At 36.7% G+C, this 16298-nt stretch overlaps 1 protein-coding gene across 1 annotated transcript in view; it reads left to right on the top strand.

Annotated features, from left to right (window-relative positions):
- Positions 1-528: 528 nt before the first annotated feature.
- Positions 529-16298, top strand: part of LOC107600894 (collagen and calcium-binding EGF domain-containing protein 1-like) — a 60356-nt gene continuing 44586 nt past the window's right edge. Inside the window, exons 1-2 of the mRNA XM_016292871.1 lie at positions 529-748; positions 884-964. Coding sequence (XP_016148357.1) covers positions 642-748; positions 884-964 — 188 coding nt within the window. The 5' untranslated portion in view covers positions 529-641. The remainder of the gene's footprint in view (positions 749-883; positions 965-16298) is intronic.

The following is a 16298-nucleotide window of genomic DNA, read 5'->3' as shown; positions in this document are numbered from 1 at the left end:
ATTTTTTTGCAATTTCTGATTGAAAATTATTTCTACACCATTTTATTCAGCACACATAGCTGTGTCCAGTTAAATATATAATAATAACAAACAAACAAATAAATATGGTATCAAATGGTCCATTTTTTTTTACGTAGCCTATTATAATATAATATTTTAGTTTTTCTACATGAAAATGTCACCTTTAATTCAATGTGTTACTTGCTGTTTCTTTGTAAATTTTTTTGCAATTTCTGATTGAAAATGATTTCTACACCATTTTATTCAGCACACATAGCTGTGTCCTTGAACAGTCAAATATATAATAATAACAAACATTTTATTTAATTTTTAAAAAATTTTTTTTTTTTTTTTTTACGTAGCCTATTGTAATATAATATTTAACTCAAACCTCACACATAAGGATTTCGCCACAGGAATATATTTAATGTTACCTGTGGCAGTTATTAAATATTAAATTCATAACTAGCGTTCCTGAGCCTATTGAAGTTGAGCAAGTGCGGGAGTAGGAGGGGCCGGTGGGAATCTGCGCGTGGGGCTTCGCAGGAGGTAACCAATCAATACTCTCTCAATTCCTCAAAGTAACGCTGAACTTCAAGACGCTAGCTTTAAACGGCCAATATCTTTTTTGAGTGTCTGAAATGAGCTACACGGGCAGAGGAACTCCTCTCAGACTTGCTGTGGTTGTAATGCTGTTCTCATCGGGAACGCCGTGGACTTTCCGAGAGGAGAAGGAGGATGTGGACAGGTAAAGTGTCCCTGCAGTGCGCGCGCTGTCAGCTCGCTGTTTACAAGAACTCAGAGGACTGAAAGCTTGTTTCTTGTGCGTGAGGCAGATGTGTTTACGTAGAAAGAAACCGCTGACGGCTTCTTTGTCTTACAGAGATGTGTGTTCAGAGAACAAAATCGCAACGACGAAATACCCGTGCGTAAAATCCACAGGAGAGGTGACTACATGCTACAGGTAAGAGACCGTTTACTTCTCCATCTTAACATTCTGTAGGTTCTTGTGTATGATAATGTTTATATATTGTCTTTTGTAATGTACCCGTTTTGTATTTATTCAATTGGACGTCACCACTTCCCATATGGGATAAATAAAGTGTCCTGTTTGTCTATCTGTCTGTCTATCATGGTTGTTTATTTGACATTTTTATGCAATGAAATCTGTTTTGCCTTTAGTTTTTCTGAAAATCTTGTTTGCAGGTAGGCTGCCAAGAAATTATGTGTAGCTGTTTTATGATTAAGTTTGAAATGGTACCACTGGCTCCATTTCTGAAGTCAGCCAGTTATTAATGTACCGTGGTATTCTACATCACTAGCAATACACAGACTCCAGCTGTGCTTTATGCATTTCTTATGTGGCGAAGGAGAAAACGTATTAAGTTTATATTTAGAAAATGAGACCCATATTGTTTTACTTTTAAATTGAAAATGACTCAAATTTGTTCACCCGGTTACTGTTCTGGGGGGGGGGGGGGGGGGGGGGGGGGGGGGGGGGCGGGGGGGGGGGGGGGGGGGGGAGATTAAAAGAGACTTAAATATGCCAGATTATCACTCAAGAGTGATGGCCTGTACTGTTTCTGTTCCCAAAGTTGCCAGGGTTTCCTTTCATTGGGTTAGCTGTGTTGGTGTCTTGTGTGGGGCATGTAAAATAATCCTGTTTTCATTCCTGTGACCGTTTAGAATTAGTGAAAGAAAGCAAGGAGATATTATTCTTTGAAGGTTAGGGATTATGATGCTGGAACTTTAAGCCGGCTCCGGATGCAAAGCAGACCCAGACTCCTCAGCTTTACGGTGGTAACTTGACTTACTCTCAAAACCAACTGACTTTCCTATGTTCAACACAAAAGTTTTTATGAATGCCATCCAAGTTAACAAGGATACGGGTTGCTGAGCTCCAAAAGACAGAAAGCACCATAAACCCATATAATTTGTCCTCCAAACAAGTCAAGTCAATGGAATACTTTTATTCTTCAACATTTCTCCTTTGGTCCATGGAAGACAATTTTCATTTTAGGGATGAATTATTATGAATTATTCATTATCTAGAACAGTGTTTCCCAACCGGGGTGCCGTCTGTCGAGAGCAGGGGTGCCGTGTAAAAAATTATTTTTAATATTTTTTTAATTGCTAAAATGTTCAAAAAAGCATCTATTATATAATATCCATTTCTGATGTCGCTAATAATTAGAGATGCACTGAAATTCCGGGTGCAGAAAATTAGTTCACCGCTCAGGATTCACTTTCACGTGGTGTGACGCTCTGTGCATTATCCGCTCTATGCGTGTGCGCTCCTCTCAGTCGCTCCACTCGTATACCGTTCATGCTCATTGGAACAGCAAAGTCCACTCGAAAAACGAGCCGACAGGAAACATCGATGTAGTACAGTATTGTTTCTGTCTGCAATAGCCCTACTGTGTTGTAACATGGTGTGTGGTATATGGGCATCTCTGGTAATGCTGCCCTCTCATTCATTGATCTGCTAACCACTATGTTATGCTCACATGTTCTGATAATAATAGCTTTCTAGGAGTAAACATTATTTGGATAATTGGTAAAAAAAAAAAAATAATAAAAAAAAATTAAATCTCTTAATAGCCCTACTGTTAGACCTGAAAAACTAAAAAGCTATTTATTTAATGTGTAGGCCTGTCGTTGTTTTTTATTTGTGCTATCATTATTAATTTCTTTATTTGTTCTTATTTTATTACTGACTGTTTACTTGTCATTTTTTATTCAATTCAAAGTTTGAAATCAAGCTATCTCGTGCTACTGCAACAAAATTACCCAACTGTAAAATCAAAAATACACAGAGTGAGCAAAAATTTGTGAGATAGTTTAAGTTATAATGGTAATTAAACAATGTTTACATATGAATAAAAGCCTACATTAAAATCTGTCATATAAATTGGTCTCCTCATTAGAAATTAGCCTACTGATTGCCTCCATGGACAAAAAAATTAATAATATAAAAAATATCTGACACACATATACATATATGACACATTCTGCAGTTCTTCCCTGCTGTACCGAATAACGATACTTTTCAAAGTATCATATCGAAGTTAGAAATTCAAATATTGTGACAAAATCAATTTTGTAGGGTGCCACAAATTTGTTAAAATTTCCAAAGGGTGCCGCGACTAAAAAAAGGTTGGGAAACACTGATCTAGAATAAAAATCAAGCAATAGAAATTGTATATGAAGAGATTTTATTCTCTCTCTTGCATCACTTCTTAGTCGTCACCCTTTCTCTTCTATGGTGGTGCATTTCATTCCACCTGCATGCTGGAAGTAGTAAGTTAAAGCACAAACTACTACGGGCTTTTTATTTCAGCAGGCGTTGATGTGCGATGCTTTGAAACGCTTGCCAAAATTGTCGTTAAGCTTGTCCTTGTAAATTCTTGGCGTGTGTGGTGCACCAACACTGGTGACCTGTGGAGTCCTTGAGTCTCTCAAGCATGCATGGAGAGTATTTGCACAATGGGTCTCATGTGAGTAGGCTTGCTATTAACATTTACTCATATGCAGATGACTAAAATGACACAATCGCAGTTTTGATATGAGCTCATTGTAAATTAACTGGTGCAGTTAAGCCACCACACCTCTTTTCTTTGTGGCTTGGCGGCTCTTAAACTCATGATGTGAGGAAATATTTGTTCAGTTGATGCTTCTGATCTTCTGCGCATCTGTTCTTGTGTTAGAAACATGCCTGCAAGCCAGGGTTTGTCTCTTGAATAGATCATAATGTCAAACAGAGGAGAACGTTTATGCATCGCAGTGTGACATTTTCTTTGGTTGTGATCCATCCTGGAGTTGGATAGTTGCAAAAACTGGCCAAGGATGTGGCGCTAAAATGTTTTGTCCATCATTGAGTGTTCATTTTTTGAGTTCTATGAAAATAGAACTTTGTCTCAGAAAATATCTATACATGTGTGTAAAAGTATTTTGGCGCTATGTTGTACTAATATGTATGTGGCTAATGGATAACATTTGTATCTGAATAAGGGCTGTCAGTTAATTTTAAATTAAACTACATTATTTGCTTTTTTCATCAAATTAAACTGCATGTTTTATGAAAATATTCCACAGTTTTTCACATTTGTATTTTTGTTTTATTAAATTTCATAATTGTATTTTTATATATAATTTAATTTTTTAATTTGAACATTTATTTGTATAATTATTCACACAAAATTATTTTAAGCACCATTTATATAAGTAATCACACAAAAGGAATACATTGACAGCTCTGATCTGATTGCTTTCATGTTTCTAAAATGTGGACCAAAGATTAATTAATGGTAAGTTTTATTGGGAGGAAACCGTTTTACAAAGAAAAGCAGTGTATTCTGAAAGTCTGGTGTGCAGTTGTTGATATTGTGCCATAAAATTTATAGGTCTTAGTTTTAAATTAACTGCAGCATACAACGTGAGTTTGTACTGTAGTCTTGGATTAATAGACGTATTTTGTCTCAGGACTGGGATCAGGGATAACATTGTGAAGCCAGATCAAAATGAACCAGAACGGGCCTTTCCAGAACATACTGAAGGTGTTTCTGGAGAACTTGGTTCTTGGTTGTTCTTCCAAATATTTCTGGTGGTTTCAGGCCTGTTTCTACACTCTTGAAGCATTCCAGGCCAAAAGGCAAAGGGAACCAAACAGACAAAGGCCATATCATATAAACCTCTCGTTTTCTTTCCTCTCACTAACTCCTCTAGGGCTGAAAACCAGCCATGAACTTAAACATAAAGTTCATCTGACCACAAGCACTTGTTCGTCGCCAGAAGAAATCTTTTTAATTATCGACTGAACCTTTATGCAAACTGGGAAGCCTCTAGAGGCCAGTCGCATGTCTTTCTCGGCCCTCTAGTTCATCTTTAATGTCCACTGGTGTCGAGGGAGTTTATTTCCAGAAGTGTCCATTAAAAGAAACAAGATCATATTGGGTTTTTCAACCCAGACATGTCTAAAAGCTCTCTTGAGCAAATGCAGATGTGTCTGGCATATGCACGGTAAGCTAAAACCTGTAGCATGGCTTCACAAGGGTACTGGTTACCTACCACTGAACAGCTCCAGGTCTGATTGTTGAAGTACTATGAGATTTGGGGCTGAAATCTGAAGGACAAAGGTTTTCAAAAACACTTCTACCACATCTAATTCCATTGTTTGGACAAACAGGTACAGTAGCCCCATCCCATACTCTTTGGTTTAACCAGGAGTTGAACTACAGGAATCCATAATTGTGCTACATTGTCCTTCACAAAACGTGATGTCTACTACTTTTTTTTTTTTTTTGCTTTTGCTTTAAATGTTTATGACCATGTGGCAAGGAAATGTGTTTTTTTTTTCTTCTTTTTTGTCAGAGGACTGTATTGAGGAGAAGACAATTGAAGTTAAAGAATCTGTCAGTGTCCTGTTTCTTTTGTATTTCTAATGGACTTGTTGTTTGTTCTCTTGAATACACATGGGGATATTTGAGTTATTTTTATTCTGTTCATCAGTTTTGTGAGTCCACAAGCTGCATGTAGACAAGCTGCTATCTATGGAAACTTGTTTCTAACACAAAAAAGGTATTTGCGACATTTAGTCTCAGTTCTTGCCGTTTTGAGTTCATATTTTACAATTCTGACTTCTCAGAATTGGAAGACGTAATCTCAGAATTGTGAAATGAATTCGCAATTCTAAGAAAACTCTGAATATGCAAGATGTTAACACAATTGCGAGAAGAAAAAAAAGTCAAAATTATTAGATGAAAAAGTCGCAATTACCTTTTTTTTTTTAATCCTTGGTTGGGGAAAAACAGAATTGTAAAATGTAAACTCAGAATTATGAGGAAAAAAGTCAGAATGGCAATATAGTTTATATCTTGCTTGATATAAACTCAGAATTCTCAGAAAGTCAGAACTGTTAGTCATATAAACTTTTTTTTTAAAATTATATTACATTTATTCATGATTTATTCAACAAGTCTCTATAATGGTCAGAGCACGGTGGTGAAGAGAAAAATGTAGCACAGATTAAAAAATTTGGTTGACGTTTCTTGCTAATTGTCTTAATTAAACTCACATCATTTGTTAGAAAAAAATATGTGTTCTCATACAAGGTTGTTTGCAGTTGTTTTTGTTTGGATTTTTGAAATCCATCCATTTTAATTGATTTAGACTTTGCCAGTGTTCATATTTCATCAGGAACAGTTTATCTAAACAATTTTTTATGAGCGTGAACTCTGTCTTCTAGATTAACACTTATGAAATATGGAACAAATCTCATTTAACGGCAACACATGCGCAGCCTGAAGACGTAAGAGACTTCTGCTACTTAATTGCAAAAATATTTAAGCGTGATTTATTTCCAACAAACATTTTATGAAGAGTTTGTACTTCCCTTTAATATTCAATAGACACAAGGAAGTAATTGATGCGAATCACTCTCAGAGCATCTGCCCTTTGGGATTCCAGTGCATTTAATTTCATGACTTAGGCAGAAATATTACGCAATTTTACAATGATTAATGCTCTTCTTGGTTAAATTAACCAGATGGTTCATATCAGTGAAAGTCTTCATCAATCAGCTCAAAGTGCTCATCAGGCCGAACACGCTGTCAAACAAACCGTTTTGACCACCAGCTCGTGAAATTCCCAGGGAATCGGATATTGGCGTTGTTGACCCATGAAACGAAAAGGGTGATTTAACAGGAAATCCTTTGCATTGTTCTCTGTTGTGTCTTTACGATGACTGTGGGGATTAATGGCAGAAGATCAAACAGTGGTCAATGTGCCAGTCTTTTGTTTGTGGTATTGTGTTTTTGAATATCATACAAATTCCTTGTTTGCTCATACAGAGCTCTGGTTATAGTCTCTGTTATGGGGTGTTTTTATAGCCACAATGATTTCACGCAGGGATTACGATTCCATCTGAATGTGTATCTTTTAAAGCACAAGTGAGTCATGAGTTCTGTAGATGCTTAAATCAAATGGACCACTGACCACCAAGTCAACACCACTCAAGCTGATTTATAAGCTTTTCAACTGGCCGGTATTTATGACAGGGATGACCCTCATTGTCCTCTCCAAAAACCAAAAAGTTAATGAATGTCCACATTTTCAGGCAGCTCAGGAACGCGCTAGATCGAGTGACTGATTCTAGTTGGGACGCAGCCAGAGTTTATTTGGGATCAGTTGAGCCAAGCTAGTCAAAGCATGGAGAAAACTGAATGCATTACCCAACAACCTCTGGAATTTACACAAGTCCCTGATGGATTCTGGGATAATTCCGATGAAAATAGTGGCGGTGGAAAATGGCATTTGTTTTCTAGCACTCTCCTTTAATAATTTTCTCTCTTTGCTTTCCACATCTTGTCATGACGCTGTTACTTTCAACGCAGGTCTGGTTGATGATGCCGTGTTGCTGTGTGTACACAGCTGTAAGCTATGAATTCAGATGTGTTCATGAACTTTCTTCAAAATATCAGTCTTGAAGAAATTATCCAAGGTGAAAATTGTAACGTCCCATTGACATCTAAACAAATTACGTCAACTTCAGACAGATTTGCTCATGCGATTTTATGAATGTAATGAAACCATTATGATATTGATCTATAAAGTAGATCATTAGCTGTGATTTTTGTTTTAAAAATCTCCAGTGAATCTCTCCTATAAAATGCTATGAATGGCTCTGAAAGTAACTAGGAGTGAAACTTAATGGCTAAAGAAACAAACAACTAGTCAATACTAAAGTATATAAATTATGCAACCATGTTTTTACTACTTCTATAAGCTTGTGAAACTGTTTTTAAATCATATTTCAGACATATACAGTACCTCATAAAGGATCAAAGCAATACCGTGTTATTGTGAAGTGACATTATGGTGTCACATACAAATGATGGCCATCCCTCTCACTGTCTTATGTTCACAAAGGTTAATTTTCTGACCACAGTTTTACATAGCTATTAATCGCCAATTTTCTTGCAGTAGTTAGAACCAATGGTGGTCTGTTTTGTCTCACTAGTCAAAACGATACAGACTCATGGTTAGGCCGGTAATGGTTTGCTCATGCAATTAGAAGGTCAAAGGGCAACAACCTGAATAATTGGGGCCTGATGTGGTAAATCCAGTAAACCATGTTGCTGTTTAAACAGTTCCCATTACCTCATTTCTTCATTTGTAAAAACCTCATGTTTAAGTTCGTAATATTCAAGAAGTGCAAATTTAATAAAGTTTTTTTGCATAAAGTTTTACACTTGTACTAATGTACACAAAATTTTGCGGTCGGTAATATTTTGAAATGTTTTGATTTTATTGATTTGTTTTTTTAATGCTCACCAGGGCTTTATTAATGTGATTAAAAATGTGATTAGAAATAGTAATATTGTGAATTATTATTAGTATTAGAATTATTAGTAGTAGTATTTAGTATTAGTATTATTACAATTTGAAATAACGGTTTTCTATTGTAATATATTTGAAAAAGTAATTTATTCCCGTGTTGGCAAAATCTGAATTTTTAGTAGCCATTAGTCTGCTTAATATTTTTGTGGTAATGGTGATACATTTTATTTTTTGATAATAAGACAGTTCAAACTGCATTATAAGCATATTTACTGTTGCTTTTGATCAACTTTACTGAATAAAACAAATCTTTAAAAAAAAAATTTGAATGTTAGTGTAAATGTATAACTATTTTATACTGTTTTGAAGCGTACAGTCACTTGAGTTGTCAAAAAACACAATTTTAGTTTACAGTATAAACGGTAAGTGAGTTGCCACTGTATTGAAATCCCATGACCAGTCAACTACTACTCCCTTTATAGCAGTAACCCAATATTTATGCTATATGTTTTGATTGTGGAGTAAATCGATATAGGTGATTATACACTTGGAAAAAGGATGTGTTACATATCCTAAATAAATCTCTATCTCAGGTGTCTTGCAGCACATACTGTATGTCACACATACAGTACATCATCAGTTCATTTCAGTGCTTTGTGAATGGAAAGCATATAGACTAAGTGCAACTGAACTAATTGTCTGGTACCTTTGGCTCTGTTTCCAAGGTCAAATTCACTTGAAATGCTCTTGTTGTAGGATGAGTTTGTTGTAGGATGAGTTTGCATGTATAACTGCTGAATTTCAACCCTCAGAGACATTGCCAGTTGGCAGAACCTTCCCTGCTTGAGTTCTGCCAGTCGTTGAGGATAAATAAGTCAGTGCCTCAGCTCATTGAGAAACCTCTCGGCTAATGTGAATGTAAAATGAGTCTCTCTCTCCATCCTGGCATCAGAGAGAACTGGGAAACTTGATGTTTAAGGCCCATTTTTTCCAGTAGTTGACTGAAAATAGAAGACTCTCTTTTCGGCACAATCTGAGAGCGCAGTTGAGCAACAGGGAGTCTGCAGCGCTGTTTGGGATATCTTGGCAGGCGTGCGGGGGAGAGGACTTGTTGTTTTTGTTGTGTTGCATTCCTCAGTGATGTATGAATTGCCTTGGATTTCGGGTCTTGCTCTCATTCACGTTTGCTGATTGCTCATCATCCTGTTATCCATCCTAAAGTTATCACATCTCTGTTTCTCATCATCAATTAAAGTAGGGACGGTGGTGTCATGTCCCTAGCACTTTGACATCTCTGGTTCTTCGGCCGAAGTTTGTATGTGTTATAATGTGTGGCGATCTGCTGGAATTCTGTAACTTGTTTGCGGAGTTATTATTGCATTTGTCACAAGTGGCGTACAGCGGCCGTGTTTTCTACCACACACAGCTGTGCGCTCTACCGCCCTTTTGGTTTTCTGCGGTTCACTGTCCGTTCCAGTGAAATCACAAATCAGAATGCAAACAAATGTGTTCCCACTGCTGATATACATCTACTGTTGGCACAGCTGCAATTTTTGGCTTATTAAAATCAAAAATTATTTTAGGGCTGGTTAGAACCTTGAATGTCTTGTATTTTAAGCGGAAAAACATTTCCACATCATCCATCCAATTCAATTTCTTGTCCGTGTATTTATCAACTGAGCTACAGAATCAGATGTACTGTACATTCTGGTAGAAAATGTTTAGAATAGCAATTCAGTGTGCTATTAAAATTGCTATTTAATGATTTTTCTACATTTTTTATTTAGTTGTTATTGTTTACACTTGAAACTTGACTTGAAAATGACCAAAAACTGTTCTAAAGATCTGATGTACAGATAAATACAGCACATTTATAACAGTAAAATGTGATTTATTTGTTCTTATTATTACGTCTTTGACACAACTAGCACTACCACTTAAAAGACACAAGGGAAACAATGAAGCATCATTCTTACAAACGCAGAAGTTTTAGGTGAAATTTTCATGATTTCCATCTTGGCAAGTGTTTTGATCCACCTGTGAGCAATTGCATTGGGTGTAGATTGATATCTGCCATTAATGTAGTTTTCTTACTGTTCTCATGTCAGTCTTTTTAAAAACTAAACTAAAACACTTTGTCACCAGAGCAACCTGACGTTTATGTCAGAGGTCTTCAGCTGTCTGTAAATGATGGCCAATCACGAGAAGGAAATTGTTCATACGAATCAAGTGTTTTGTTGTATGATAAAATCATTGCATAAGCTGAAAATTGTGAAATAGTATTTTTTGTGCATGAACTCATTTTTCTTGCACTTTCAAGGGTGTAAAGATTTAAAGCGCCTTTTATCAGAGCTGTAAATAAAAGTGAAATTTTCCTTGTCGTTTCTTTTGGATGGGCTTCAGTAATTTTGCTTCACTGTTTGGAGAAACAGAAAAATTATATGGTCTTTTTCTCCCCAGAGCCATTTTTATTGAGTTAGCCACGTTAACAAAGCATGTTGTTACAGTTATGAAGGATAGGAAGACAGAATTTGCTTTTATCTAGAAATATCTACTGGATTTATTGACTCATTTTTAAATTAAAAACTATGCATAAAACATTCTTTGCCATGTTATTCAGCTCATTTCAGATGATGTCAAGCAGTAGTTATTTGAGAATTAGAGGCATTGATTGATGTTCTCTAAATTGAATTACTTACGTTTTCCACCCAGAAAGAACCCCAGACAAAGCCAATGTGAGCAAATATTATTAGTTTGGATGAAAATAGCATTTGACGGGTAGCTCTAAACAAACCCAAATTAATAGGTTTAATATTCAATGTATATAGCAGTCTTAAATCTCAACCAGCGGATAGCGCTGGCTTTCTTCCTAGGCTCATGATATGTAATGCAGTACACTGGTATAGGAGTAACACAGCAGGATATCTTGTGATATGCCAGAGCATTGGCAAACAAGCGCTATAAATGTCATATATATCTGTTAAGTCTCATATATCATCATGAGCACGCTTGGTAAGAATTCTTCTAGTTCTCAGAGGCAGCCATAAACCAAAACTGTAGGCAGTCTTTATTTTATTTGCAGTATTATACCATTGCGTGACTTTTTACAATAAACCAGTACTGAGTTCAATATGAAATCATTTGATTCAGTTCATTTCACGTCTTTGTATTTGTGGATTCCTCAGTGTGTACTAAAGGGAAAAAATGTCCTATTGATAGGCACTGTGTTTTATGCGACGCTTGAAAGGTCGCAGTATTTATAGATAGTATTTAGTATTCATGCAGAAATCTAAGTGAGATGTGCAGTAGTTTCCCATTCCTTTTCCTGATGTCTTTCTAGTCTCACCAGGCCAAATTAACTTGCATTTTACTGTTACATAATGCATTAAAATTTAGTGCGGTTGTTTATTGGTGCTGTACAAACACACTTTTTGAATGGCTTTGAATTCCTTTTTTGTCTTGAAAGCTCTCTGTGGATTGTCTTTCCTTCCTGATTTTCTTTGTGTTTGAGTGCCAAACGTTAAGAATCTCTCCTCTTTGCGGCATGATGTGCCGGTCAGTACACAAGACCAGTGAAGTGAATTACAGTAAAAGGTCATTCTCTTAGATTGTAATTCATTTGTGAAGTGCTCTCTGCAAGATGCATATATCATTCTCTGAGACTATTCCCAGTGACTTTTGTGTCCCTCGATGGTGTGTAAATATGATGCATAGTCTATAGACTTTTAAAAATGAATTGTAGGCCTTTTTGTAAATGCAAGTATATTTATATAAATGCAATTTACTTTTTTATAAATAAAATGTAGATAAGACATCCATATGCATGTAATCGAAATATTATAAAACTAAATATTTCTTTCTTTCTTTGAGGAAATTAATTGCAAGGACAAGTAAGTTTATCACTTTAAGTGATTTTATATTTTACATTTATCAGAATTTATTGATCTTACATGATTAACCCTGTTACGGTGGTTTTGCACTTTGTAGAAATATCTAAAACTGTCAATCATGTTACTTCTTTTAAGGCTGATGATACATTGGGCAACTTTTTGAGCATTGTTGCCTGGCAACTTTGGGCAATGTTGCTGTCAATGGGCAAACCAGGTGAGACACAGGGCCCACGACCGATCTAAAGTATCCAGACAGAAATTTGCTACCCATTCTCAATGGGGAAAGTGCCCAAGAAACACTGCTCAAAAAAAGTTGCCTGGCAAAAATTGCTCAAATAGTTGCCCCGTGTATCATCAGCCTAAGGTAGATTAACACTGTTTACAGTCCTTAAAGCCTGGCACTCATTTCAAATGATAAACTATTTTATTTGGACACAAACACAGAATTAGCAAAGTGATCAGAATATTAATTAGTTAAAAATAGTAAAAAAATAATGGATTTTAATATGGTCCTGAACGTGGCCCTACATACTCCGAAATTTTTCTGTTGATGATGAGAGTTATCCTAAATATGATTAACACATTTTATTTATTTATTTATTTTTATTGTGAAAAACTATAGCGTCACCTATTCTTATTTTCTTTCTTTTTTATATAAATCTGGTTTTGTAATGTCTCCTTTTTTTCATAGCATTGGGTCTTATTTGCATAGCTTATGTTTCCATAATATACTCATTGTTCTCATTTACTGTTCATTACATTGAATGTAGCTTCCATGGCTGTTGCAATTCTTTGCCAGGGTTGTTTTATCAAAAATGATAGTAATGACCTTCATGATCCTTCATAAGTGCTCCAGTTGCCATTGGTTTCCTCTTCTGAGATCAAGTTTCAGCACTACAAAAACTACCAACACAGAAGAGCTTAAAGAAAAACAGACCTTCAACCAAGTGGGATTTAACTTGTTTAGGCTTGGATAATTATCTCTCTTTGCATCTTTGTTTGGGGCTGTGAATAAAAATCAGATTTTTTCCCCCCAAGATGAATACCTATAATTTATATTAATAATGTTTTATATGCTTTTTTTAATGGCAGACATGGCAGATGATGAGCTGGGTATAATTAAAGATGAAGTAATTTGGCACAAAAACAGTACAACTGGGCGTTAGTATTATTTTATTTTGATCCAGACTTACAGTAATACTAGCTGTCCAGACCTGTAAGTTGGGCACTGAAATGTCTTGTAATCCATGTGTTTTAGCTATCAGGTCAAACAGAATGTGACTGAGCATGTTGGTAGCTAAAAATGTTGACATACTTGCCAAAAATGGGGAGTTTGATCCACGTCTCTCTTTGCTGTGGATTAGCCTCAAGGTTTTGGCTTGGCGGAGGTCCACTCATCCTGTCTATATGTTTACCGCAAACTTCCAAGCTTCTGTTAATCACGGGTGAAGTCTTAGATGATTTGATGCTTGCTCATTATTTGCTATTATGAATGGCATGTGTTTCTATAAACTAGTCTCATTTGCACAATGCTGTGTTTGGTTTGTTTGTTCATGTTCGGCTCACTTGTAAAAGCGTGACTGAAACATCCATTTTACCTAATATTTGTGCACTGCTTGGAAAAGCTATACTTCTAACTTAGGAATAATACTGATTTAATTACTTGCACACTCACTGTGTAAGTTGCACAGAGCTTTGTTTGTTAATTGACCATTTACCTGAAAATCACTTTGTCTGTGAGTTGTAATCAGATTTTTAGCGTATAATTGGCGTTTGTTTCTTTTGTTTTTCAAGTTTTATTAGCTAGTGGACAGGAAATGAGTGGAAGAAGGGAAGAATTGGATGGGGCAATGTGATCTCAGTAGTAATCATAGGGTTTTGTGTATAAATTAAACATTTTATGTATGAACAACTTTAACTTTTTAGGTACGCTTTAGATTACAACAAGCAAAGAACTACGTAAGTATACTGAATTTATGGTGTACGTTTCTGTCATTATAGTGTACCTATAAAGAAAGTACGTGTAGATATAAGGGAATAATGTCTTACGTTTGGGTAATAAGGGGGTAACAACCAGATATGCAACCTGCAAAGAACTGCATAAGTAAACTGAAGTTACAGCGTAACTTTTTTTGTAATTACAGTGTACCTATTCAGTACCTCCGTGTAGGTATAAGGGAATAATATGCGAAGTTTGGGGAATAAAGGGGTAACAACCTGTAAAATTACAAATCATTTATACTGTAAGTATTTCTAAACTGAGAGGTACCTATTCTAATATTACGTGGTATGTATGGCCTAAACAACAATATTATGTTTGGGAATGATTTAGAAAGGCGATATATACTTTTTATAATTTTATATTGGTATTTTATTATAGGCGTATAGGTATTTTTTAACCATGGGGTACACATTCTATTATTAAAGAATGGACATTATGGAGATTACTGAACAACAAAACTGGACATCTAGTGAAATGGGTTAATGAGTTTCTGCTATGATTTATAATTCACGAGTCTACTTACCTCATGAAAGCTTATTCGTCGTTAATTGCGTAGACAATTAACTCTACTATTTAAATAGTAAAATGTAACTATACAAATATTTATAATATAAAGTTTTTATAACGATTTTTCTGAAAAAAAAAAAACCTTCTAAAGCGTTTTTTTTTTTTTGAAAGAAGTCTTTTGTTTTCACCAAGGCGGCATTTAGCTTATTTGATCAAAAATGCAGTAAAATAGTAATATTGTGAAATATTATTACAATTTAAATATAACACCTTTAAATTTTATCAGCCATTACTTCAGTCTTTAGTGTCACATGGATCTTTAGAAATCATTCTAACATATTAATTTGGTGCTCAAAAAACATTATTTATTATTATCAGTAGGGATGTAACGATTAACCGCGAGCCGGTTGAAAATCGATTCAAATATGTGACGATTCAAATCGGTTGAGATGCTAAACAAATCGCGATTCATTTAGGTGTAGGAGTTTATATGAATGCATGTCTGAGGGGAACTTACTGTCTTTAGAAAAGTTTAGATGGTATTTTTTCTTTTCATCTTGCCTCTGGGCATATGAAAGTTCATAAGTTCAGCGCTGCTTTGGTTACAGCGGAAACCAGGAAATGCTTTAAGCGCCACCTGCTGGCAGAGAGTGAATCTGCATCTCATTCAGCTTTGCTGTTTCATGCAGAGTCAAACCATTCTGTTTTTGTTAAAGTTTAGATGGTATTTTTTCTTTTCATCTTGCCTCTGGGCATATGAAAGTTCATAAGTTCAGCGCTGCTTTGGTTACAGCGGAAACCAGGAAATGCTTTAAGCGCCACCTGCTGGCAGAGAGTGAATCTGCATCTCATTCAGCTTTGCTGTTTCATGCAGAGTCAAACCATTCTGTTTTTGTTCCCGCTCCACCGGGGGGACCCTTGTAACCCCCTGACTGCCCCACCATCGAGGGTGGTGAGGGAGGAGGATCCAGCAAATCAGTTTCCGGCAGTAAAAAGGTGCCGTCCACGACTTGTTGAGCTCCTCATGCACCTCCGGGAAGAAAGGCACCGAGGCGGGGCGCTGAGAACCAGCATGGACCGCCCCGGGAACCAATTGTGCAACCTTGAGGGCTCGGGACACGGTGAAAGTCTTCACTCGAGCCCTACCCCTACGGTGGCCCGGGAAAGCATAGCCTTTATTTCTGGATCCGATCCAGGCATTGCTACGGTCCAGGAGGAGAGCAGCGCAGCCGAATCTTCCTCTCCAGAAAGCTCTGGCTCACCCTCCGATGCTGCAATCGACATCCGATCGTCGGGGGGAGCCTCGGAAGAAACAGGTGGTACCCCCCGGGAGGGTCCAGCCTGCTCTTTTTGAGAGCTCCGCTGGTTTCGAAGTGCCGGCGGGCTTGGGCATCCCCGGAGGGGAATTCCTCACCGTGACCGTAAGACCAGTCCGCCCACCGCCAGAAAAAGGACGCCCCCGGCTGCCACCAGAGGGAACCCCAGATCTAGGCAGTGGCACGGGCACTCCGCCCCTTTGCAGGTAACGGAGTCTGGTCCGCAACTCCGAGATGGTCATACCC

Source organism: Sinocyclocheilus grahami, unplaced genomic scaffold (genome assembly GCF_001515645.1).
Source record: "Sinocyclocheilus grahami isolate Dianchi unplaced genomic scaffold, SAMN03320097.WGS_v1.1 scaffold294.1, whole genome shotgun sequence".
Lineage (NCBI taxonomy): Eukaryota > Metazoa > Chordata > Actinopteri > Cypriniformes > Cyprinidae > Sinocyclocheilus > Sinocyclocheilus grahami.
Note: the sequence above shows the minus strand (reverse complement) of the source record. Positions and strands in the feature narration are given on the sequence as shown.